This window comes from Macaca nemestrina, chromosome 10 (genome assembly GCF_043159975.1).
Source record: "Macaca nemestrina isolate mMacNem1 chromosome 10, mMacNem.hap1, whole genome shotgun sequence".
NCBI classification, from domain to species: domain Eukaryota; kingdom Metazoa; phylum Chordata; class Mammalia; order Primates; family Cercopithecidae; genus Macaca; species Macaca nemestrina.
The window spans coordinates 63,583,445-63,611,338 of NC_092134.1; the positions used below are offsets into that span (position 1 = coordinate 63,583,445).

General features: G+C 38.8%; 1 protein-coding gene across 1 annotated transcript in view; it reads right to left on the reverse strand.

Moving 5' to 3' along the window:
• Positions 1 to 26,328, reverse strand: part of LOC105473385 (myelin regulatory factor like) — a 95,680-nt gene extending 69,352 nt beyond the window's left edge. The window contains exons 1-5 of the mRNA XM_071070574.1: positions 26,226 to 26,328; positions 23,177 to 23,267; positions 3,887 to 3,954; positions 3,527 to 3,785; positions 2,686 to 2,777 (exon numbers count right to left, since the gene is read on the reverse strand). Of these exons, the coding sequence (XP_070926675.1) occupies positions 2,686 to 2,777; positions 3,527 to 3,785; positions 3,887 to 3,954; positions 23,177 to 23,267; positions 26,226 to 26,328 (613 nt within the window). The remainder of the gene's footprint in view (positions 1 to 2,685; positions 2,778 to 3,526; positions 3,786 to 3,886; positions 3,955 to 23,176; positions 23,268 to 26,225) is intronic.
• Between the last annotated feature and the right edge of the window lie 1,566 nt (positions 26,329 to 27,894).

Below are 27,894 nucleotides of genomic sequence, written 5' to 3' on the forward strand. Positions count from 1 at the left end.
AAGTCAAAATTATTATTCCTATTTCATAATCAAGAAAAATAAGGCTCTGGGAATCCCAGATTCCTGGAGAGACAAGATAAGTACATTTTCTGACGCTACAGTGTAAATTCAGCCAGTGCACCTCTGACTGTGGGCCACCGGCCATGACTCTAGGGCTGGAAAACCGTTTTGTATTTGAGGTTCAAAATAACAGAGGGTTGAAGTCTCTCAGGGAGGCCATGAACCCTTTTTTTATTTGGGGTTCAGACCAAGTAGGGCCAGGAACCAGCTGGTAGGAGCCTGCCTACCAGAACTTCCTCTCTAAGCAAACTTTTACATTTGCCCACACCAACCCAGTAATTCTACATTTTCAGCCCTATAAATGAGGATCTTGGAACCCTTAGCCAAAGTGTACTACTTGGGAGGAGGTCACTAGAAAAGCTTTATTGATTGGTTCAGGACATCTCTGATCAAAAATTGGTGATCCTTCTGCCTGTAAGAATGGCATAACCGCCTCCTTCCTCTAGCAATGTGCTGTTTCCCCAGGACCTTTGTAGAAACCTTGGCCCCTGCAACATCAAATAGGAATTATTGACTAGAAAACTTTTGCTAAAAATACAAACTGTAATAAGAATGTGGCATTCAGATTAACTAAATGCTTTGTTTTGTATCTTTTTTTTTTTTCTTTTTTCTTTTTTTGGCCTTTGGAACCTGCTCATTTTCATTCTGAAACTGTTGTCTGGATTCAGTTATCTTTAGTCTGCTTTTCAGTGACCTGTGAATGGGATTTAAACAAGGGATATAGGATTTCCTATCTGCTGGAAATCCTAGCCATTTCCGTCACTCTTCCATGGTTGTTCTCTGAAGATGGTGAAGAATCAATGACCTTTCTGGGACAGGCAGCAGAAAACCATGACAGGATGGAGCCTAACTCTGGGATGGCCAGGACAATTTGAGCAGCAATCTGGTTTGATGAGGAAATTCTTGGAAGGCTTGAGTGACTTGTCCTGTATCCCTCAGTGAGCTAGTGCATCTGCAGGAGAATGAACAGATGGTTCCCCCGTCTGGCTACGAATTTACTCAGCCTTTTATGTCTGAGAATCATTTAAAAAAAAGCTACAGGCTAGATGTGGGGATCCCTGAAGAAATTAGGGTAGCATTGCATAGGAAGGTGGATGGAGAGCTCCAACTTATCCACAAATGGGGCTTTAAGTAGCATTTTGTGTTTCTAAGGTCGGAAAAAAAATGGTGAGCAACTGCTGACCATGTTGGATGCATATAAAAAGAAAGCAGGCAGTTTGAGGTTTAGTTGATATGAGGGATGGATGCCCAGTGCAATTCTGAGACCGCAATCCCAGGAGATGGGTGGGACTTGACTGACAGGGTGAAGTCATCATCCACAGAAGGCCTCCACAGCCCACGCTGGAGCTGACGCCAGAGGTCCCTTAGAGAATCAGCTCTTACCATGGGGCTGTCAAAGGCAAAGGCAGCAGCCCCAGCAAGAAAGACTGTGTTTTTTTCCCACTCAGGTGAAGCCACGCACATCTCTTTTCTGGACAGTGTAAACCTCTAGAATTGGGGGACGGTGGTGGGACGGGGGGACCCAAGAAGGAAATCTTCAACCTCTTGCCGAGCTGACCAACCGGGATAGAAGAAATGGGACTTGGTACACTGAATTTGTTCACACTGGCCACATTTGAGTGTTCACAGTTGCTAATAGAACTGGGTTGAGGCCAGATATGGTGGCTCATGCCTGCAATCCAAAGACTTTGGGAGGCTGAGGTGGGGGAATCACCTGAAGCCAGGAATTCGAGACCAGCCTGGGCAACTTAGTGAAACCCATCTTTACAAAAACAAATAAGCAAACAAACAAACAGAAACTGGCCTAGAATGTTATCCTTTTCTGCTAGTATGTGCCATAGCATTTACTCTGAAAATTTTGAAGTTCAAGTCTTTAGACTTCAAAAAGCTACTTTGTTAATCAGGTCTCTTGGCTGAAAACATGATGCGTTACACGTTATATAAAACAAGGAAAAAAAAAAAAAACGGAAGACTGACCGCTTGGACATTAGATGACTCGGATGAAAGACTTCCAAAATGATTTTACAAAATTTCTAACATCCACTGGGAACTTGCCAGTTTGAAGTGAGTTTGAAGAAAAGTTCGGCTTTTTACCTCCCTGTTCTAGTGGAAAAACCCGGCAAGTTTTGCTTCTCAGAGTGCCTTCCATGAGCCAGCAGCATCACCATCACCTGGACGCTTGTTAGAAATGCAGACCTCAGACCCTAGAGACTGAATCAGAGTCTGCATTTTACCAAGATCCTCACGCTATTTCTTGCACAGTAAGGTTGAGAAGGATTGCAGCAATGCAATGGGCACACCAGCAGGCTCTTGAAGGCACTGCCATATTGCACAGCTTCCACAGGCCTGGAATCTGGATCCTCTAAGACACATTGTCCCTGAAATTGAAAGACTGGCATTTCACCTGCACCTGAGAGAGAACACAGCATCTCTTCCTGGGAGGACCTGTGTGACCCCGCCTGAATGAAAGGTACGCCAGAGGGAAGAACCAAACTACCAGAGCCTCTCATTGCTCTTCTGTGAGAGGGAAACTTCTGTAGGGCTGCTCAAAGGTTGGTAAAAAGCCTTGATTTAATGCCCAAGGCTTTGATGGCATTGTCCTTGTCCCCGCCCCGGTTTGCTCACTTGGTCTGCAGTGGCAGGCCCACACTTGGCAGTCCCTGGAGTCCTCGAGTGCCTGCGTGCACTTTCTCTTCTTGGTTGGAGGCAATGAGGCTCTAAAATCAAGACACCAAAATGAAGGTTAGGATTCTTCCTTCTGCTCCATGTTATATCAAATAAAATTAAATCTCCCAGGCTCTCTGCTTTCCTAAGTCTAATTCCAATTAGTTAAGGTTCCTTGAGCCCTACTAGGCTGAAACTCAGTTTCCCTTGATTAAGTGGATCTGAGATTCACCAACCTGAACGATAAGCTGACAATGTTTATAATGGCAGAGGACTCACGGAGACAGGGAAGATACAGACATAAAATATAGGTTTACATTTTACACCCGACCATTTTTTTCAGGTGGAGTTTTACCGCAATTTTTGATGGCCTTTACTCTTTTTGTCACCCTCTAGATCCAGAAGAGGAAATAAAAGAAAGAAAAGGGGAGAAGACAGAAGAAAAGAACATTAGTTAAGGCTTAATTAGCAGATATTTCTCGGAGAGCTCATTCACAATCCCCTTGGGTAGTCGAGCTGAGGCTGCATAAGCTAACAATGTTTCCTCCATCATCCAGAACCTCACTGTATATTCCTGACATTTTAACTTTTGGTTGAAGAAGGACCTTGGATTTAGAGGGTTTTTAATTAAAAGATTGTCTAAGCCAAGAACACTGGGACCTCGCGACGTCCTATATGTGTCTCAACACTGCCATCTCCTGGACAGGACTCCACTGTGCATTCTCTCTAGGTCCTTGCCAGAGGCAGGCAGCACCGAGGCTTTCTGCAGAGGTCTTTGATAACTAAATATCTTTTTCTTTACCCAGGGTTGTGGCACAGAGGCTGCTGGTGGTAAGAACAACCTATCCCCAGATGGGAGGACACGGATTGGTCTAGGGGGGTGGCAAGATGACTGGCGTTTGAGTGGCAGCTGTGAAAGTCTCCGTGGACTTGGCTGGAGTCGCTCATTCCAGAGGTGCTCTGCAGCGGGTGCATGGGCGGCATCGCAGGAGCAGCTGTGGGGTGGAGAAAAGGAGCTGGAGTTCTCCCAGCTGTGGGCCTTAGGGTTCGGTAGCACGCACCTGAGGAGAGACACAAGCAAGAAGTGCCCCTTTGTCACCGCCCAGAGTCGAAGAAGGGCAACAGTGCAAGATGTTATGTGCTGAAGGCGGACTGCACTCACCTTTGACCTGCGGAGGAGAGCATGAGTCGGATGCAGAATAGGGCGGGGTGTCTGGGAGCTGGCATTGCCTGAAGATTAGAGACATGCATTGCATTTTTGTTTCACTCTAATCCATTGTATTTTTTGTCAGAAATAGGAGACTACCCTCAGTATACAGGCCTCACAGTGATGGTTCCTGGTACTGGGCATGGGGGGTGAGGGGGTTGGGAAGTGAGGGCCCAGCAGACCATGCCCAGGGTTGTTTCCTGGTTAAGTGAGTGGACTTTGGGTCCCAGGTCTTCCACTTCCTAGCTGTGTATCCATGAACAACTATGTAACCTGTCCAGGCCTCCATTTCCTCATCTACATAATGGAAATAATCATTACATCTACCTCACAGCATTGTTGTGAGAATTAAATGAGATCATGTACAAAAAGCCCATAACATAATGTCCCAAACATAGTGAGGGCCCAATAAAGTTTAATATTATTGCTTCTTGTAAAGGACAAATATTTAAACTGACAGATATCCCAATGGCACTGATTGAATCTTTACAAATTACATGAATGTATTAAATTATCACATTTACCCCTAAATATATATATACACATCTATTATGTATCAATAAAATTTTTTAAATAATTACTTCTTAATACTTCTATACCAGAAAAAAAAATGGTTGTACATACTGTTTGGGCCAAGGAAATGTAAATTGCTGTCCCCACAGCAATGATTTTCTATCTGGGCTCCAGGGAATCCCAAAGCTCTTGAAAGGAGCTCAAGGGGTTTATAACAAGAACATTTTAAATTGCTGGGGAGAAAATAACTTTTTTCTGTTTTATATATTGAAGTGCAAGCAAATTTTTTTTTTTTTTTTTTTTTTTTTTTTTTTTTTTTTTTGAGATGGAGTCTTGCTCTGTTACCCAGGCTGGAGTGCAGTGGCATGATCTTGGCTCACTGCAATCTCCGCCTCCCAGGTTTAAGCGGTTCTCCTGACTCAGCCTCCCAAGCAGCTGGGATTACAGGCGCTTGCCACTACACCTGGTTAATTTTTGTATTTTTAGTAGAGACAGGGTTTCACCATGTTGGCCAGGCTGGTCTTGAACTCCTGACCTTAGGTGATCTGCCCATCTCAGCCTCCCAAAGTGTAGGGATTACAGGCGTGAGCCACGGCACCCAGGCAGTAAAATTTTATTTTTTAAAAAAGTGTGAAAATCTCTGTTCCAAAAGGCCTACGAGTTGCTTATAGCTCAGCATCTCTGTGATGCTGCATCATACATAAGCACCCCCAACCTCTACTTGATTCTCTTGCTTGGAGAGGAAGCTTCAAGTTTAGTATGTTGTTTAAAAGTCCAACATAATATGATGAAAAGCTTGCTTTTATCGTTTACCAGAAAAGTTGTTTTCTCCTCAAATTAGTTCTTTATAATTTATTCACTTCCTATTAATAAGGGAAGAGAGAACACACATCTACCCACTTCCAAAAATCCCACTCAAATAAACGTAAAGGAATAAAGAGACATATATACCAAAGCATATAGAGAATATGAGCAGAGACCCCAGCAGACCAAATTTTAATAACATGGCAGCAGACAGAAATAGACCAGATGGTAACTGAACTAGTAGAATGGAAAAAACGCAACCAAGACTGCCTGGAAATGGTGGAGGTAACAGAGGGAGCCAAGAAGTTTTCCAATCAAACAGAACTCAAAAAGCCCAGGACGCAGAAGTCATCATGAGCTTCTACATTCAGGGCTAAGGGTGGAGCTGAAAACAAAAGGATTGCTTGAACATTTGAACAAAAACAACTGGACCCTTACATCAGCTTCCCCACTCTGTAAAGCTACCTCTACAACAGCAATCCCCAACCTTTTTGGCACTAGAGACTGATTTCTTGGAAGACATGGAGGTAGTGGGGGCGGGGGATGGTTTCGGGATGAAACTGCTCCACCTCAGATCATCAGGCGTTAGTTAGATTTTCATAAGGGGCATGCAATCTAGATCCCCCTCGCACATGCAGTTCACAACAGGGTTCCCGCTCCTAAGGGAATCTAATGCCGCTGCTGATCTGACAGGAGGCTAAGCCCAGGCGGGAATGCGCGTGCATCCCGGTTTCTAACAGGCCGTGGACCCGTAGCAGTCCGCCGCCAGGGGTTGGAAAAACTGCTCTACAAAGAATCAGAAAAATGCGGCCTAGCTTGGAGGGATAGAACAATCAGTGAACACTAACCCAGAAATGATCCAGGTACTGGATTACCAGACAAGGATCTTCAAAGCAGCTACTATAAGAAGTTAAATGGAACAGACAAGCACATGCTTGTGAAATAAATAAAATCTCAGCAAAGAAATCAAAACTACAAATAAAAAAACTAAATCGAAATTCTAAGCTTAGAAAAATTCCAGAAATGAAAGTTTTAAAAAATTATTAGATGGGCTTAAAACAGAACTCAAAGATACATCAATAGACATCAGCCCATCTAAACGAGAGGAAAAAAATGTCTTTTTTAAAACTTTAAAAAAGAGAGAGAAAAAGAGATTTATGAACCTGCAGAGAGGATGAAATAGAAAAAAAATTAAGATGTAACAGCCAAAATCTTCCAAATTTAGGAAAAGATATAAATGTATATAAAGATATATACATTATGTACATGTATTTACTTTATATATATACATTTATATCTTTAAGAAGCTCGGCAAAGTAAATACATCTACCACATCAGAGTAAAGTAACTGTAAACCAAAATAAAGAGAAAGTCTTAAAAGTAGCCAAAGAAAAACAGTACATTATGTGCAAGGTCATAGTGATTCAAATAATCACTGACTTATCAAAATCTCCAGAGGCCAGAAGACAATACAAAAACATCTTTAAAGTGCTACAGAAAAACAAAACTGGTAAGCCCAAATTTGACATCCAATGAAAATAGTCTTCAAGAATGAAAGCAAAATAAAGATACTTTGAGATAAAAGAAAACTAAGTGAATTCGAGAATAGACATGTACAATAAGAAATGTTAAAGACACTTATTCTGGCTAAAGGGAAATGGTTCTAGATGGTTCTAAATGGTTCTAGATGGAAATTTGAAACTATGAAAAGGGATGAAGAGAATAAAAATGATATATGTTTGAATGTAAATTATTTTTTATCTTAATTTTTAAAAATACATCTGAAGGTGGACACAGTGGCTCATGCCTATAATCCCAGCACTTTGGGAGGTTGAAGGAGGAGAACTGCTTAAGACCAGGAGTTTAAGACTAGCCTGGACAACATGGCAAGACCCTGTTTCTACAAAAAATACTAAAATTAGTCGGGCGTGGTGGCATGCACCTGTGTTCCCAGCTACTCAGGAGGCTGAGAGTGAAGGATCACTTGAACCCAGGAGTTTAAGGCTTGAGTGAGCCATGAGTTGCCACTGCTCCCCAGCCTGAGCAACAGGCTGAGACCCTAGTTCAAAAATAATAATAAAATAAAATAACCAAATAAAATACATTTGAGCATTTAAAGCAAATTTTGTGAAGTTTATAATGCACATAGGTATAATACTTAGGACAACTATAGCATAGGGGATGGGAGTTGGAGATGAATGGAACTATGTTGTTGATGGTTCTACATTTTATGTAAAGTGGTACAATATTAACTCATTAACTCTAAGTAAACTGTAAAAAGTTAAATAACGCAAAGAAGTAGAACTAAAGTCAACAGAAAAAACGAAATTCTAAAATTATTCAAATAATACAAAATAAACCAAGAAAGGAGTTACAGAAGAATAAGAAACAGAAGAGGACAAAAAAAAAAGAGAGACAAATAATTAAATGTCAGACTTAACTACAGATATAGTCATCCCTTATTCGTGGTTTCACTTTCTAAGGTTTCAGTTACCCACAATCAACCTTGGTCCAAAAATATTAAGTGGAAAATTTCAGAAAAAAATAATGTATAAGTTTTAAATTGGACACCATTCTGAGTAATATGATGAAACCACACACCATGAATCATCCCTCTTTCCAGTATATCCACACTGTATCCGCTACCCACCCGTTGTCTTAGTAGCCTAAGACAGACAGATTGCCTGCCACGATATCTCATTGCTTGTGTTCAAGTAACCTTTATTTTACTTTAATAATGGTTCCAAACACAAGACATGTAAAGTTGGCAATTTGGATATGCCCAAGAGAAGCCACAAAGTGCTTCCTTTAAGTGAACATTTGAAAATTTATCGCTAGAATCTACTGCAAGCTTGTCTAATCCGCCACCCATGGGCCACATGTAACCCAGGATGGATGCAGCCCAACACAAATTTGTAAACTTTTAAAAAACGTTATGAGTTTTTTTGTGATTTGTTTGTTTGTTTAGTCATCATCTATCATTAATCTTAGTGTATTTTACATGTGGCCAAAGACAATTCTTCTTCTTCCAAAGTGGCCCAGGGAAGCCAAAAGATTGGACACCCCTGATCTACTGTAAGAATTAATCTTCTATTCATGAAATTGTAAAGAAAGAAAAAGAAATTTGTGCATAGCATATATAGGGTTCGGTACTATCCTCAGTTTCAGGCATCCAGTAGAGGTATTGCAACTTATCCTCCATGAATAAGGGGGTCTATTGTACAATACTAATAATTATATTAGATGTTAAAAGATTAAACACTCCAATTAAAAGGCAGAAATTAGGCCAGGCACGGTAGCTCACACGTATAATTCCAGTGGGAATTTGGGAATTCCACTATAATTCCCAATAATTTGGGAAGCTGAGGCAGGAGGATTGCTTGAGGTTAGGAATTCAAGACCAGCTTCAGCAACATAGTGAGACCCTGTCTCTGAAAAAAATGTAAAGGCCAGGCACAGTGGCTCACGCCTGTAATCCCAGCACTTTGGGAGGCGGAGGAGGGTAGATCACAAGATCAAGAGTTTGAGATCAGCCAGGCCAACATGGTGAAACCCATCTCTACTAAAAATACAAAAATTAGCTCGGCATGGTGGTACACACCTGTAATCTCAGCTACTCAGGAGGCTGAGGCAGGAGAATCGTGTGACCTCAGCAGGTGAAGGTTGCAGTGAGCCAAGATCGTGCCATTGCACTCCAGCCTAAGCAACAGAGCGAGACTCCATCTCAAAAAAAAAAAAAAAAAAATTTAAAAATTAGCCAGGTGTGGTGGTGCACACCTATGGTCCCAGCTATTCAGGAGGGTGAGACAGGAGGATCACTTGAGCCCAGAAGTTTGAGGTTACGATGAGCTGTGATCATGCCACTGCACTTCAGCCTAGGTGACAAAGTGAGACCCTGTCCCTAAGGGGGAAAAAGGGCAGAAATTATCAGAACAGATTTTTAAAAAGCAACTCTCTGTTGCCTGCAAAATCACTTTAAATATAAAGGCACAGATAAGTCAAAAGTTAAGCAAGAGAAAAATGTGTACAAGAAGGGTGAAGCAGTTTCAAGAATAATAGCTAAAACTGACTTCAAAATAAAGAGTACCACCACAGACAAAGAGACTCATTTCACAATAATAAAAGAGTCATTCTTTAGGAAGGCATAGGAATCATGATTGTTTATGTACTTAATAACAGAGCTTCAAAATATACAAAGCAAAAATTAGTGAAACTAAAAGATGTAGACAATTGTACAATCACATAGCTAAACATTTTAACATTCCTCTTTCATTGATGATAGAACAAAATGGGGAGAACAAGTTGTTAGAACCAAAAAGTCACTAAAGACATACATAGATTGAGGAATTTATTTAAGAGGAAATAACTGATTATTTTTAACATTGAGAAAAATTTTCAGCTGTTTTTAGAGAACTTGAGGGAATCAAAGCCAAACAAATTGTAAAAACAAGGCAATGATTCAAACAAAGCAAAAAAAAAAAAAAAAAAAAAAGAAAATTATATGTGACACATTATGGTAATGTAAGCCCTGGATATTGAGATAACTTAAAATTTTAGACAACTTTATGATATTGGGAAGTTGAGTGTAGAAGTGAATGTAGGATGTGATATAAGAAAATTAAATCTTCCCAGAAGATTATATTAAGTTCTTCAAGTGTATACAGCAAGAAAGCAATATAAAAAACATTATTTAGATATAGGGCAATAGAAATATCCAAAAAGTTGGAAAATGGCTGCCTCTGGGGGAGCGAATTTAAAGACAGGGGTAGAGCAGGGGGATTGCTGGTAATCTCCCATTATATGCTATATACAGTATCATTTGACTTCTTAAATTCTTAACATGTATCACTCTAAGTCTATAAATTAAATTTTGTAACTGACTCTGTGATCTCATAATTCCACATTTAAGGCTCTAGGCCTTTGTTTAGTTACCCTTACACTACAGGCATCACTGAATTCAATAACATAAATAAAAACTGAAAATCACAAGTAAATGATCAATCTACTCAAAAAAATACGGCTTGGCATATTATAAACAGGAATGCAGTCTCCATCCAGCAGTCCCTTAAGGAAAACCAAAAGTCCCTGTGTTGAGTGACAGTAATATGTGTTGGTGGTTTTAAGATGAAGATTTAAAAATATTAAATGCTGTCTTTACAGTGCCTTCCCCTTCCAAAATTCACCATAGCTACTCATTTATCTCATTGTATTTTATATGCTTCCATGCTCAATGCATTTTAATACAGTTAGAGAAATTTTGCACTTCTTTTCAGAGAATTTGAAGGGAGAATTAATGATAGCTACCTTCAAACTGACCAAATTGTTCAAACAAGAGCAGTGATTAGCTCCTAGTAAAACACTTGTTTGGTAATTTTTTCTTCACTTCTTAGCCCCTCCTACTCACAGTCATCATGTCAAGAATCCCAGAAATGCACATCAGACTGTGTTTCAGTCTTTGTGCTCCAAACTTGTCTATTATACTAAAAGGATTTCCATAAAGCAGACAAACACCAGAGAGCAACAGACACTATGGGTCACACCTTGAGTGGCCAACTCTGTCTCTAGCTTCAGCAGGAAAGAGTTGTAAAAATCAAGAGATTCAGGAGGCCAAGGCGGGTGGATCACCTGAGGTCAGGAGTTGGAGACCAGCCTGGTCAACATGGCAAAACCCTGTCTCTACTAAAGATAAAAAAAAAAAAAAATAGCCAGATGTGCTCCTTGAACCCAGGAGGCAGAGGTTGCAGTGAGCCAAGATCTCGACAATGCCCTCCAGCCTGGGCAACAGAGCAAGAGTCTGTCACAAAAAAAAAAAAAAAGGAAAATCAAGAGATTCTTAGCAGCTAATAAAAAATAGAATAATTTGCCTTCTAAACCCCTTCCTCTCAGACATACAGCTTGTTTTTGTCTTTTGGAGGATGAATGGAGAAACAGTCTCCCAGGGGTTGAATCTACATGAACCAAAAGAGGGTGTACAAAATAGACTTTGCCCTCCAGCTAGTTGAGGTGATACGTACATCCATGGCAAACATGCTGCCCTCAGTGCAGCCAGTATTTCTTTCATATTGCAACCAGGCTTGCTCAAGTCTTTACTGAGTGCCTACTGTGCTCATGACTCTACCAGGCACTAGGCAAGACACATACATGGTGTGTCTTCATGTGACTATCTAGGTGGGATACTCACAATTGAGTCATCCAATCCTAGTTTTCTCCAATGAATTCCTCGGTGCCGTCACACAACACCAATCGCCCCTTCTCTAACACTCTATTGCACCTCACACTGAGCTCAGCTCAGCACAGTGCCCAATACAGAGTTGGTGCTTAACAAATACGAGAGATTGTGTTAAACTACATATGACCATGAATATGCTGTATATATAAATCCATATATCGAGAGAGCCTTCCTGACCACCCAATCTAAAATGGTAGCCTCTCCTCCTTGCCTTATTCTTATTTGTCTTCATCTTACTGAGTGACTTTAGACGACCAGCCATTGTCTTTTTCTTCCCACCGGAGTGGCATGACAACAATGGTGTGCCACGGATGAGGGAATGGGAATTGCTCACCCCAGGTGCAGGCAATAAGGAAATGCATTGTCTGTAGACAATTTGAAAACAGTACTAAGCCTACAAAAAGTCAGTCTGCTTTTTATTATCACCATGCATCACCAATTCTAAGAAAAATGCCTGGGTGCCCTGCCAGGGCAGACTGTTCCCCCCACAGTGCCCTTGGTCTGGCAGGGATTACATCTGTTTTATTCACTGTTTTACCCCATGCTCCAACTGTAAAAATGGCTGTTTAATTTAAAGTATTTCCTCCAATTTTTCATGTATATGATTTATCTTTTCATATGAACTTTCACATTAATAATATGTCTTCCTACTCTGTGTGTGTGTGCATGTGTGAGTGCATGTGTGGGCATGTGTGAGTGCATATCTGTGTGTACATGTGAGTACACGTGTGTGTGCACGTGTGAGTACATGTGTGAGTGCATGTGTGTGCACATGTGTGAGTGCACATGTGTGCATGTGTGTGCACTATGCAACTGTGTGTGTGTGTGAGTGCATGTGTGTGCACGTGTGTGAGTGCACATATTTGCATGTGTACTGTGTACTGTGCAAGTGTGTGTGTGAGTGCATGTGTGTGCACATGTGTGCATGCTGTGCATGTGTGTGTGCATTTGCACTCCATAGTGCTCCAGTGGGGAGATTATGACAGGCACTCAATAAATACTTGATCAAGGTCAGTTAGGGTTTGTAGCCACCATCTAGAAGTTGATACAGGAAAGAGTTTTGGAAGAAATGTTGTCAATGAGTACAGTTGCCCAAGAAAATCATTTCATGATAGGGCAGTCAAAAACAAGGCAAATAAGATGCCACTCCTCCCTTCCAGCTCTGTGCTGGCAGACTGCTATGATCTGACCCTTTCACACCCCTCCTCTGGGCTTTAGATATAGAGATACTTTTTTGAGAACCTACCCTGAGCCAGGCACCATGCTAACCCTTTGCATGTGTGTCTCATTTAACCTCCACGACTCTCATATGAAAACGCACCATCGTTGTCCTTAATCCTCAGGCAATAAAACCGAGGCTTGGCCGGGCACGGTGGCTCACGCCTGTAATCCCAGCACTTTGGGAGGCCGAGGCAGGTGGATCACAAGGTCAGGAGTTTGAGATCAGCCTGGCCGGCATGGTGAAACCCCGTCTCTCCTAAAAAAAATACAAAAATTTAGCCGGACATGGTGACACACACCTGTAATCCCAGCTACTTGAGAGGCTGAGGCAGGAGAATTGCTTGAACCTGGCAGGTGGAGGTTGCAGTGAGCCGAGATCGTGCCACTGCACTCCAGACTGGGCGACAGAGCAAGACTCCGTCTCAAAAAAAAAAAAAAAGAAAAAAGAAACCGAGGCTTGATGAGGTTAAATAATTCACTTGTGATTATTCATCTGACAGTTAGTCAAGCTGGAGTCAGATGGTCTACCACCAGAGGTTATCCTCTAAATAACAGGGTATTTTAAATACAGACCATTCTAATCAAATTACTTATTATTATGAGTCATTTCATCTTGCACAGATATCCTTAGAATCAAGGAGTATCAGATAACGTTTTAGCCCAGTCTTCTTCTTCAGGCTTTCTCTTATTCTATCAGTTTGAACTCAGAAGTCAAACCAGTCACCGAACTCAAACAGTTTTTAACAAGCTCTTCTCACAGAACTGCACGTACTCTCTCACTCCCTTTCGCAGCATCACAGTACAGCCTATCAGCCCCACGAGAGTGATGGTAGAACCAAGACATGCAGCTGGTAACTGACTCCTAATTCATTTGCCATCCAAACCCAATAAGCCAAGTCCTAAGTTAAACCCATAATATTAGATGCTTAAGCTCTAACATTAGAATGAAACAAAATGAAACCTGCAGTTGATTCCTTCACAGATCTAACACATCTGTTTCCCCTCCTGTAACGTCCCCTATTCAAACACCGGTGTCCTCAGCTAGTTCCCTCCTACCCCTATACCAGATCTCAAAGCCTAAAGTTCATTATATCTACCCCTACTAAGCACACTGACTCAAACCAAACTGCATTAATTTAGTCTGTCTTGAAGATTTACTAGTCTCTTTTCTAGAGCCTTGCCTTCTCTACACACATATACATATAATGCTTGTTTTCCTTTTTCATTGCAATTTCAGGGTTTTATGCTTCCCCTAAGTCTCTCCAATCTCCCTCTCTCAAAGCAGCATTGCATACCTGGACATTTCCTAGTATGTCTCACCACCGTAGCTCAACTGTGTACCAAGTGGGTAACTGGCTGGCTAACCCAGGAAATCAGAGAGGACCTTAGCCTGCTCCTCCTAAGCAGACAGCTATCCCAGACTCTACCGTAAGGAAATAAAGAGTTAAGGGCAATTTACAGAAACCTTCACATGTTGACAGGACTGGCCTCAGCTCTGCATACATGCCTTATACATGCTCATACATGAATAATACGTCCCAAATGGGGCCCCATGGCCAAATAAGTTTGAGGAACCCTTCATTCCATTGCTCTTCCCTAGTTGCACATTAGCACATCGAAGGCACTGAGAAGTCCTGCAGTAAAAACACTTATGTAATTTAGTTTAAGCCAGTGAGTCACAAGCTAATTTATTGACCATGGAACTTTTTTCCCTCACAGCATCTAATAGGACAAGATTTTCATAGAGCATTTGTTCCTTTTTCACAAGGCCAATAATTCAATGTTTTAATATATTTAAGATCTGAAAATCTGCCTATGAGATTTAAACTAGCTCTCAGAAATTTGCAGCCCAATGGTCTCTTAGATTTGTGAGATAAAGGGTTGCCACTGATATCTTTAGAAGACACACACTGTAGGCAACATGGTAGAGGGGAAGTAACATGATTGGTAGTAAACCCAGGTCTGAATCCCACCTCTAGTATCCAGGCAAAAATAAAAAAACAAAAAACCCTACATACCAGTGCTGTTGTGATATGAAACTATGAAATGAAACTAACCTGCATAAAGACCCTGGTATTTAGAAATACTTAAAACTTGGAGTATTTGAACAGGTTGTACAGTTCTAATGATCATTGAACTAGCCCAATGTCCCTGTGGTCATGGAATAGCCGTGTTTCTGCTTGTTCTCACTCAGATTTTATTGCAGTTCACTTAACTGCATGCATCTGAGCATTTTTTTAATCAAGTAATGACAGGTTATCTGATCATAGGGCTCTCCTTTAATGAACATGAACTCTGACAATCTTTATGAACTATGGCTCAGATCTACTCTGAGTCACACCATTTGGTAGATAATTTTAGACACATTTCATGTATTTCCCTGAGATTCACATTCCTTTAAAATATCAATTAATCTAAAAGCTTCATGTGGAAGAAAAGGCGTGTTTCTAGAGCCAGGCAGATTTTTATCTCAGCTTTGCAGTGTCTTGACCTATGGAGAGTTACTTAACCTCTCTGCACCTTATCCTCTTCATCTGTAAAACATAGATAATATACCTATTTGGAAGAGCTTAGAGAACGAGATGTATTACATCAAATATATAATTAAATAAGTGAATATATGAAGGGCAAAGAATGCCCAACACTTAGTAAATGCTCAACAATAGTAACTTCCTCTTCTACCTCATCTGCAAGCCCTGTCACCTGCCTCAAAGGTAGAGAGTGAAGCCTCCTGGGCAAACCAGTCCTGAATCTCAATAGCAAGGGGGAAGCCTATAGGCAAATATTTCTGGTCTGGTAGGAAAGACCATCATTTTCATGGAGACTAAAATATAAGGCAGATTTTGGACCTCCCAGGTAGCTCAGAACACAATACCCCAAAGTGCGGTGCCTTGGCATGCTAAGTACTTTGAAATGAAGGAGACTGGAAGGACCTCAGAAGCAAGGTATCTCTGACCTTCCCCTGTCCTCCTGCCTCTCATGCCCTTTTCTCCCTCAAAGCAAATCACAGAAACCATAATTCTTCTTCCCCAAGATGGTTCATAGATACTAGAACTCCTCCCCGTAAAGCGAGCCATAAAACCCAGAAAAGTCACTGTCTCCCTTCTATCTCATTCCAAAGGGACTCTCATTCCAAAGAGACCCTACCCCACAGCTTGGAAGAAGCAATGCTACACAGAGAAGCCAAGAAAAATCTGAACAGACCCTGCTAGGTTTCCTCCCTCAGTCTGTTACCATTAGATCACACCCTTTTGTCCACTTACATTTCTACACAGCTGTTCATTCCTCATTGAACCCAAGCATAAAAATAAAAATAGTTTTCCCTGAGTCTCTGCATTTCATTTCTGAACACTCCTGCATCACATAAAACTTTAATTAAGTAAATTTTTTATGCTTTTCTCTTGTTAGCCTGTCTTTTGTTATAGGAGCATTGGTTGTGACCATTATGGTGGACAAGGAATGGTATCATACATTTCCATCCCTATAAAAGACAGCTCTTCGATGAAGACCTTTGTTCACTTTTCCCTCTAAACAGCTAAAGGTCTTTCTATTAGTTATAAAAAGTAGTCTAGATGATTACACAGAACCCAGGTAGAATCAGTGGAACCTTCACTTAAGGAGAAGACACTTAGAGGAGAGAGACTATACAACTTTTGGCAGGTTGCTTCCAGGTCAGAGAAAAGGATATATCCATGGTCCACAATTCATACAAGTTACTGCGATGTAGTGAAAGGAATGTGAGGGCAGGCACAGGGGCAATTAGTATCTGAGTTCAGCCCATGCAGTGCCTAGAACAGAACAGCCAGCTCAGAGTGTGGGCTCAGACATTTGGCAACCTACTAGCTGTGTGTGTGTGTGTGTGTGTGTGTGTGTGTGTGTGTGTGTGTCACTTCCTTCAAAAATGTTGAATTCAACTTCTTCCCACAATTTGTTGCCAAGGAAGTTTCTGTTGGCAGAGAATAATAAGAGCCAGGTACCAGAAGTATACGCATACAGGTTTCTCCATTACTATTGAAGATTCAGGCCTGGTTTCACTCTCTGTCTTAGGAGGGCAGGGGCATTTGCAGGTATGCTGACGTGGGCTCAATAACAGAATGGAGATGACAGTGACAGTGGAGGGCCAGTGAACTTGGAGTCAAATCAATAGAACTTATCCAATATAAGCAACAGAGAGAAAAAATATTGAAAAAAAATGAACTGAGCCTCAGTGACCTGTGCAAACTATCAAAGGGCTAACATTTGCATTTTTGGAGTTCTAAAAGGGAAAAAGAAAGACATTGGTAAAGAAAAATAAATGTTAAAAAAAACAATGGCAGGTTGGGTGAGGTGGCTCATGCCTGCAATCCCAGCACTTTGGGAGGCCGAGGCAGGCGGATCACCAGGTCAGGAGATTGAAACCATCCTGGCTAACACGGTGAAACCCCGTCTCTACTAAAAATACAAAAAATTAGCCAGGCATGGTGGCGGGTGCCTGTAGTCCCAGCTACTCAGGAAACTGAGGCAGGAGAATGGTGTGAACCTGGGAGGCGGAGCTTGCAGTGAGCTGAGAGCGTGCCACTGCACTCCAGCCTGGGTGACAGAGCGAGACTCTGCCTCAAAAAAAAAAAAAAAAAAAAAAAGGCTACAAATTTCGCAGATGTGGTAAAAACTATACACTTACAGATTCAAATTTGATCAAATCCCAAACAGTATAATACAAAAAAATGCTCATACCTAGAAACATATAATCAAACTGCTGAATATCAAAGATAAAGAAAATATCTTGCAGATGGAGAAGAATGATATATTACATACAAGGGAACAATGATTCAAATAGCTTTTTATTTTTCATCAGAAACCATGGAGGCTAGAAGGCAGTGGGTCAACATTTTTTAAATGCTGTGGAAGGAAAAAACCCTAATGGCCAAGTATTTTATATTCAGCAAAAAAATGTCTTAAAAAGGAAGTTGAAATTCAGTGGAGGAAAACTAAGAAAATCTATCACCAACAAATCTGCTCTAAATGAAATTCTAAAGGGATTTCCTAAGGTTGAAGAAGAATGATACCAGAAAGAATTGTGGAACTTTCCAAATGAAGGAGACCAACAGAAATGGTAAATGCTTGTGTCAATATAATAGCCTATTTTTTCTCTTCTTAAGTTCCTCAACATATATATGAACGTTGAAACCAAAGATTATAGCATTGTCTCATAGAGTTTTGAATATATATATAGATGCAATACACATGATAGCTACAATATAAAAGAGAAAGGGGACTTTTATGGCTATAAGCATTCTAGTTTTCATATGAAGTGGTAAAATATCTTTAAACTGACTGCAAGAGGTTAGGTATGTAGATTGTTTTCCCTCGAGTTACCTCTGAAAATAAATCCATATAAAGAGTCTAAAAGGCAATTAATATATTAAGACAGAATACTAAAAATCTTCACACAATTTAAAAGAGGGCAGAAAAGGGGGAAAAGAAGTACACAAAGCAGAGGGGATGGACATTTTTAAAAAGAAAAAGAGAGACTCAAATCCAAACATATCAATAATTAATTTAAATATAAATTGTCTAAGTTGAAACAGAAATTGTCCAATTAGATAGGGAAAAATACCCAATGATATGCTGAATAAAACAAAACAAATTTAAATTTTATGCTATATATAGGTTAAAATTAAAGGATGGCAAAAATATATAACACAAATACTAACCAAAAGAGAGCCGAAACTATTCACAATAGCAAAAACATGGAATCAACCTAAATGTCCATCAATGATAGAATAGATAAAGAAAGTGTGGTAAGATACACCATGGAATACTATACAGCCACAAAAGGAATGAGATCATGTCCTTTGCAGGGACACAGATGGAGTTGGAAGTCATTATCCACAGCCAACTAATGCAGAAATGGAAAACCAAACACCACATGTTCTCACTTATAAGTGGGAGCTGAATTATGAGAAGACATGAACACAAGGGGGAACAACATACACTGGAGCCTGTTGGGGGCCCCAGGTGTGGGTGGCAGATGGAGATCATCGGGAAGAATAGCTAATGGATGCTGGGCTGAATACCTAGGTGATGGGATGATCCTTGCAGCAAACCACCTAGGCCCACGTTTACCTATGTAACAAGCCTGCTCATCCTACGTATGTACCCCTGAACTTAAAATAAAAGTTGAATAAAAGAAAAAAAAAAGAGAGCTGGAGTGGCTGGATTAATATCAGACCAAATAGACTTCAGAATAAGAAAAAGGAGATAAAAAGGAACATCACTCTGCTAAAAGATTACGTTTACCAGAAAGACAAAACAATACTAAATGTGTTCACATTTAATCACATAACTTTTCAATTCAATACAATTTTGCTTTCGCAAAATCCAATAGAACTGAAGGAGAAGTAGAAACATCCACAATCACACTTGAAGACGTCAACATTTCTGTCATTGTCATAGATAAAGTAAGTAGAAAGCAATCAGCAAGGATATAGAGGACCTGAACAAGAATGTCAACCAACTTGACCTAACTGATATTTATAGAATACTATCCAACAACAGCACAGTGAGTATTCTTTCAAGTGCATATGTAACATTCACCAAGATAGATCATATTCTTGGTCATAAAGCAAACCTTAACAAAATTTGAAATCATACAAAGGATGTTCTCTGTTCATAATGGTATTAAACTAGAAACCAGTCACAGAAAAACATATGGAAAATTTCCAAACATTTGGAAATGTAGTTCCAGCAACCCATGAGTCAAAGAAAGTCAAATAAAATTTCTCAAAAGAAATTTTGAAAGTATTTTGAACTGGAAAAATATATATATATATATAGTATATCAAAAACTGAGTGAGGCAGCTAAAGCCACATAGAGAGGGAAATGTATAGCATTGAATGCTTAAATCAGAAAACAAAGAATAACCTCAAATCACAAACTCCATTTCCACGCTAAAGACCTAGAAAAATAAGAGCAAACTAAACCCAAATTAAGCGTAAGGAACAAAATAATAAAGATAAGAGTAGAAGTCAGTGAAATTGAAAACTAACACAATAGAGAAAATCAATGACATCAAAAGCTACTTATTTGAATGAATCAACAAAACTGATAAATGTCCAGATTGATTAAGGATAAAAGAAAAAAGAAACAAACTACCAATATGAAGAACAAAAGAGGGAATATCACTACAGACTCTTCAGAGATTAAAAGGTTAATAAAAAATACTATAAATAACTCTATGGCCATAAATTTAACAACTCAGATAACATTGATCAATTCCTTGAGAAAAAAGTAAAACAAACTAACTCACTTAAGTAGAATGAGATACCATAAATAGCCCTGAATCTACTAAATAAATTAAATTTATATTTAAGACCCTCCAACAAAGCAAAGGAACAGATTATTTTGCTGATTAATTCCACCAAACATTTAAGCAAGAAATAAAGCCAATTCTATACTACCTCATCCAGAGAATTTAAGTGAGGGAAACATTTCCAAAGGAATTTTAAAAGGGTATAGTTGCTGTGATACTAAACCCAGAAAAAATAATATATAAAAAAACAAAACTGCAGATCAATATTCTTATAAACATAGATGCAAAATGCTCAACAAAATTTTACCAAATTGAATCCAGCATTATATCAAAAGATAACATATCACAATTAAATGAGGTTTATTTCAGGAATACAGGGCAGTTCATTAGTCAAAAACTAAGTGAAGTAATCCATTATATTAACAGATGGGAAGAAAAAAACATATAATTAGTAAATACACAAAAAATTGACAAAATTAAACATCCATTTATAATAAAAATTATCAGCAAACTAACAGTGGAAGAGAAGCTCCTTAAGCAAATAAAGGACATGGTTAAAAAAATGTATCACTAACATTACACTTAATGATAAAACCTAAATGCTTCCTCTCCAAGGTCAGGGACAAGGCAAATATGTCTAGTCTCACTACTTCTTTATTCAATACTATAGCTGGGTCTTACCTAGTTCAGTAAGGCAAGAAAGTGTCAAAAGATATACAGTTTGAAAAGAAAGACATACAACTGTCTCAATTTGCAGATAACATGACTGTCAACATAGAAAATCCCAAGAAATACATATTTTAAAAAGTTATTAGAACTAATACATGACTTAAGACTGTAAGCCCAATATATGAAAATCAATATTTCTATACACTAATGATGAATAATTGGAACTAAAAATTGAAAAAAACATGATGTTCAAAGAAGAACATGAAATATTTAGGAAAATATGTGCAGTATTTTTATGTTGAAAACTATATAACACTGATGAAAGAAATCAAAGAAGCCCTCAATAAATAGAGAGATATACCATGTTCATAGATTGGAAGGCTCAATTTTATTAGAATGTCAAGTCTTCTTGGATAGATCACTAGGTTTGATAAAAATTTAATCAAAATCACAGACGAATTGTTTAAATATTGACAAGCTAATTCTAGTATTTATGTGGGAAGTCAAAGAAACTAGAATAGCCAAGACAATATTGAAACAGAAGAAAAATTCAGAGGACTTACACTATATGATTTTAAGGCTTATGATAAATTGCCTGTGTACAGTAATAAAGATCATATATAGTAATCAAGATAATGTTGTGTTGGCAAAATGATAGGCACATAGATCATGTAAAGGAATAAAGAGTCTAGAAATAGACCCACATATTTTTTGTCAATTGATTTTTTTACAACTGTGCAAAGGCAATTTAATGAAAGAAAGTTATTCAACAAATACTCTGGGATAATTGGACATCCATACACAAAGAAACTAATATCAATCTATATCTCAAGCCTTATACAAAAAAAAAAAAAATTCAAAATGGATCACAGACCTAAATGCAAAACTCTAAAACTTTTAAAAGAAAATCTTTGGGAATTTGGATTAGGTAAAGTCTATATTTCTTAGCTATAAACCATAAGCCATATAAGAAAAATTCAATAAATTGGACATCATCAAAATTAAAACTTTTGCTCTGAGAAAAACACTGTTAAGATTATAAAAACATAAGTGACAAACTTGGAGAAAATATTCATGAATAACACACCTAACAAAGTTTTTATATCCAGAATATCTAAAAATTTTTCTAAACTTAAAGAAAACAACCCCAATTTTTAAAAATGAACAAAAGATGTGAATTAACGCTTCACCAAATAAAATGTATAAATGGTGAACTAGTACATGAAATGATGTTCAACATCATTAGTTATTAGAAAAATGCACATCAATACACAATACATCACTACAAACCAATTAGAATGCTACAATAAAAACAATTTTAAACTCATAATACCCAAGAACTGGCAATAAAGAGAAGCAATTGGATATCTCATGCATTGCTACACAAAGTGGTACCACCATTCTACAAAATGTGGATATTTCTACAGTTAAGCTTACACTTACAACATGATATAGCAGTTCTTATCCTAAGTACTTATCATAGAGAAATTTAAACGACTGAGCACACAAAAACACGTACATAAATATTTATAGAAGCATGATTTATAATTGCCAAAACTGGAAATAATTAAAATGTCCTTGAACAGATAAATGGCTAAACAAACTGTTGTAACCACTTAAAGATATCTTTCTCTGTAATAAAAAAAGGAATAAAATATTGATCAAAGACATTATGCTAAATGAAAGAAGGCAGACTCAAAGTGTCATATACTGTATGATTTCCTTTATGTCACATTCTGAAATAAATCAAAACCATAGGAACAAAAAACAGACCAGTGGTTACCAGGGATCAGGGTAGATAGTGAGTCTGACCACAAATGAACAGCATAGGGAAATTTTTCAGTGTTGTGTGTTATGATAAAGTGGTTATATTACTATGAACCTGTCAAAACTCATAGAAATTTATACAAAAATTTGAACTTTAGTAGATGTAAATTAAAAATAAGAAAGGCTAGAGTGCCTATGTTAACACCAGAAAATAAGAGCAGAAATCAATGAAATAGAAAACAAAAAAATAAGAATTTAACTTTAACCAAAAGCTAGTACTTTGAGAGATTAAGAAAACTGATAAACGTCATGCCAGATTAACCAAGAAAAAAAAAGACACAAGTTGCTGGCATCAAGAACAACAAATGAATCATCACTATAGATCCTACAGACATTAAAAGTATGAGGGAATATGAAGAATTTTATGCTGATGAATTTGACAACTTAGTTGAAATGGACAAATTCATTGAAAGACACAAACTGCCTAAGCTGATTACTATCAATAGATAACCCGAATAGTTCCACATCTATTAAATATACTGAATTTGCAGGTGGAGGTGAGGAATGAGTGGAATTTCTCATAAAGAAAATTCTGCACTGGTGATATTTGTCAAAGATCCATAGACATAATAACATCAACTCTACCCAAGTTCTTTTGGAAAACAGAAGAGGAGGGAACACTTCTTAGCTCATTTAATCATTTCATAATATTTTAAACATCAACTAGAGAGCAGTGCTCCCATTACTTACAAGGCCCCCAAATCAAAGTCATTGCCCAAGAATTCCTCCAACAGACTTGTGTCCAGGGCTAGGTTCTCCAGAGTACCATTGGCTCCCTGAGCTGCAAAGGCAAATTGAAAATCTTGAGAACCATGAAGATTTCAGTATGGCCAATAGTTAAAAACATTGACAAATCTCTAAGGTCAGGGACTGTGTCTTTCTTACTGTATACACAAGGATCAATAGAATGGAAGAGGTCCAAAGTAAACATTTATTCAACGGGTGGATGGATGGAAGGATGGATGGCAGTTTTGTTGGTTGGCCAAATTATTTCCAGTTAAGTTCAACAAGAAGTTCAATATCTTGTTTCACATTTTTTTTAGACCTGCCAACAGGTAACAAAATAGTTCTGTCCTTTTCCTTGGTTTACAAAATGAAAATAAATGTACTAGTTTCTTACTGACTTCTCAGTGCCTTACACCAGGAGGATAATAATGTCCTGTTATGACTGATGTTAATGTTGATTCCTTGGTTAAAGTACTGTCTGCCAGCTCTCCTCACTGTAAAAGCTTTCCTTTTGTAATTTGTGGGGAGATACTTTGAGATTCTACATACATACTCTTTCTCATCAAATTTTTACCCAATAGTTTTAGCGTCTTTTGATGACCATAAGTATTTTAATACAAAAAAATGAAAAACAAAGTGAAATATTTTCTGTTTTGGTTTAAGCCTCGGTATTCAGCAAAAAATTTTTTTTCAACTTTGATTTTAGAAATAAAGGGTTCATGTACAAGTTTATTCCATAGGTATATTGCATGATGCTGAGATTGAAAGTATGGATCCCATCATCCAGGTAGTAAGCATTTATAGTCATTTTTTTCCAGTCCTGAATCTAATCCAGAATAGCATAATGCATTGGGTTATCATGTCATATCAAAGAGTACAGGCTAGTTGTTTATAAAATGTCCCTCAGTTTTAGTTTGCCTATTATCTTATGGTTAAATTCGAATTGTATATGTTTGACAAGAATATTACTTAAGTAAGGTCCATTCAATGAAATATTATGCAGCCATTTAATAAATTTTACAAAGTCTCAAGAGAAGAAAGTGGGTTGCAAAATCTTGTACCCAGTGAATAAAAAACATGTGAGTAAAAAAGGGATATTTACCAACAAGATGTACAAAAGTAACATAAATATTTTGTTGCAACAATAAACAGACCAATATTTTTAGCATAATGAAGTCCAGAAATAAACCCAAAGATATTTCTGAGAATTTAGTTTGTGATAAATGTATCATTTTATGTCTATGAAAAAAAGCTACGTTCTATACTAGAATCTCACTTCTACACCAAAATGAATTCCTAAATGTACGGAAGATTTAGATAAACCATAATATTACTAGAAGAAAACAGGTACATATTTGTGTATATTTTGGAAGGAGAAGACGACTCCTAAACCATGATAGGAATACCAAAAAATATACAGAAAAAAAGGTCTATAAATTTGACTACATAAAAATTGAATTTTTCAGAATACATGAAAAGCAAGGTTGAAAGCAAATGCTGCTTCTAAGGTTTTGGACTAATAATTCCCAAATCAAAGCTTCTTAATGATTGCCTGTATCTTACTCACTAGAAAAGGTTCATGAGGGCAAAAATCATAGTTGTCTTATTCGTCACTGTAACCTCATAATACTAAAGCTTTTTTCTTTTCTTTTTTTAAAGAGAGAGGGAGAGAAGTCATTGGAAGAATGAGGTAAATATTTTCTAGAACTCGAGTCAGCTAATGAGGAAGTATATGTGTCTGGATAACAAATGGATAGAAAAGCCACAGAGATGGAATCCAAAATGTTAATGGTGATTATCTTCAGTGATAGTGCTTTGTTTTGTTTTCTTTATACATCTGTTTTATTCTTTAAATGTATTACTTTTGTAATCATCAAGTTATATAAGAAATTCATCTCAGAGTAAGAATAAAATGATCTTTTTCTTTGAAAAAAACAATAGTTGCTGAATGAATGAATGAATATCTTCACTAGCAGGGACTGGATTGATGATCCTTAGTAAAGAGGTGACATAACTGGGGCATACACTCTCTGTTCTGTATGCCCTCCTTCCCCCATCCTTTCTGCAGTTTCTGAGCAGAAGAATACATTAGCACCCAACAACAAAAGGGCCTTGAAATGTGAGTTTCCTTCAGAGTCCTCTGACTAAGCCTTTGTCTTACCGCAGCAGTTTGAGTGGCACAAGAACCTCCCACCCCACCAGAGAATCACCAAAGAATTGTAGCTCCTGACTGCCGCTAGTTGATAGTCAATAGGCAATATCTAAAAGCCAGCATCCAAGGGTTAAGCTAAGGCGAGGAGTTTATTTGTGCTGAATGCAGAGGAGAGCCAGTTTTGCTGGAGTCAACTGCTCTCTAAGCTGCCACGGATAAACAAATGCACTCAATCCCATCATTTAGAAGAGTGTCAAGAGCACCGCATGATGCAGGTATTATCTTTGGCAATTCCCAATCGCCATTCTGTGAGGTACACTTTGTTCCGTGCTTTGCTTTGCTAGAGGATTATAGTACTCACATCTGTAGAACCTGAAAATTTTTTTTCGCCTTTCCCAACAGTGGAAAGTGATAAAGTTTTTCTTTCATCTTATTAAAATCTGAAATAGATGATATTGAATGATGAAATTGAATGAGGTCTTAATAAATTTTGTGGGTTTTTTCCAGGTACAGTTTAAATACATAATAGTTCTGCTTTCTATCCCCCACCCCAATGCCCCTCAAGTTTTATGCTGGCTTCATAAGAATTTGCAGGCTTTTCTTCTTTCTCCACATTCTAGAATTGTGAAAATTGTGGAGGAGACATCACCAACTCAATTTGTTGACATGAGCTAAGACGAAAATGAGTGGCATACATCCCACATGCCTCCTGGATTCACAGGAGAGATTCCTGGAGATTTAGATGGTCAGAAATGACCTCATAGTGGAGTTAAGTCTTGAGCTGGACTTTGAAGAAAGGCTGGGATGGACAAGACATCTTCATTCTTTCATTGATTCAACCACAATTTACTAAGGACCTACCATGTGCCAAGCATGGCACAAGGTTCTGGGGACACAGCTGTGGAAAAGAAGACAAGAACCCCTTAGAGGGCTTGCATTCTAAGGGAGGGAAAGGAGGCGACATTGGGGGTAGGGTAGGACACACATGACATATAAAAAATAACAAATACAAGGTATTTTCAGAGAATGAGGAAAACAAAACAGGCTGGTATAATAGACTGTGATGGAGCAAGCGCTTTTCTATGCGGACTCCTCTCTCAGGAGGGAGCCATGCAGAGACCAAGGGCAGAGCGTGCCAGGTGGAGAAAAATGGCAGTGGCAAGAAACAAATCATCCAATGGGTTAGAGCATGGGAGCATGGGCATAGGACAGGAGGGCAGAGCAATAGGAAGCTTTTGGAGAGTGACATCATATACTTTATGTTTTCGAAGGTCATTCTGGTGGCTTGTGGGAAGATTATAAGGGTACAAGAAGAGAAGGGAGATCAATTTGAATACTTCTGCAGTTATCCAGGGACACTCGGAGTTGGAATTTCTCACTCTGGGCCAAGCAAAACAATAAGCACTTTGCTTATGTGATCTTATTTAATCTTCCTAACAGCCCTAGAAGGTGGCCATCAATACTACTCCCAGTTTACAGAAAAGGCCAAGTGATTACACAGGTTACCCAGCTTGTCCAAATCACACAGCATGTAAGTGGCACACAGGGAAGCCAACCCAGGCTACTGAGCCTGCTCTCACCACTGCCTTATGCTCCACCGCCTCGTGCTCCGCCGCCTCCCCAGCAATGCCCGCCAACTGAGGAAGGACTGACTTGCTTCTACTGCTTCACTGGGCTTTGGGCAAACCGACTGCTAACAGAAGCAGATGGAGGGAGGAATCTGTTTAGTTTTCCCCTGAAGCCCCTGCTGGTGTCCCATCTGCTTTATATAGCACCCTTCACTCTCCCCTCCACACACCCCACACAATTCCTCAGGTAGAAATAGGAGGTGGCCCATAGATTCTAAGACCTGACTTCTGTGTCACTTGCTTGATATCACCCACCGGCCCCCACCCACTCCCCCAGGTAGAAATAGGAGATGGGCCACAGCTCTAGGACCTGGCTGATGTGGCTTTTGCCCAAGCACCTTAACGAATCAGGAGAGATGATCCCTGCAGTAGCTGGCTTCCTCTTGGACTCCAAAATCCTATCTGTGTTTTCCAAATCCAAAGGAAATTACTCAAAAAGATAAATCCACAGTGTCACATAAAATTGTTTTCAGGAGGTTTTACACACAGAGAACAACTCTCAAATGGCTCCTAAAATAAATCTCATGCTTTTAAAAATAAACGTTTTGCTCTAAATGTTTTTAACACTTGTTTATAACACCCAAGCCTGCCAAGAGGGCACCCGTAAGCATCCTATCCCCCATCAGGGAGGCTCAGTTTGAAATCAGGTTCCACTCTTTACTTCTGTAGCTAGGAGGGGCTGCCACAGTTTTGCTTACAAAGGGAAAAGCTGCCTAGGCCTCCTGGGTGTGTCAGAGAAACTGTCCCCGTACTGCTTTTGTAAAGCAAAGCCCTTCCTTACCCTAATTCTCTGCATCCCTTTCCAGGGGCAGCAAGAGCTGTAAGACAGTAAGATGTCCTGCTGCTCTTGGCCTTTGGCAGATAATAAAAATGCACTTGGTTATGAAGATGAGTCCATCAGG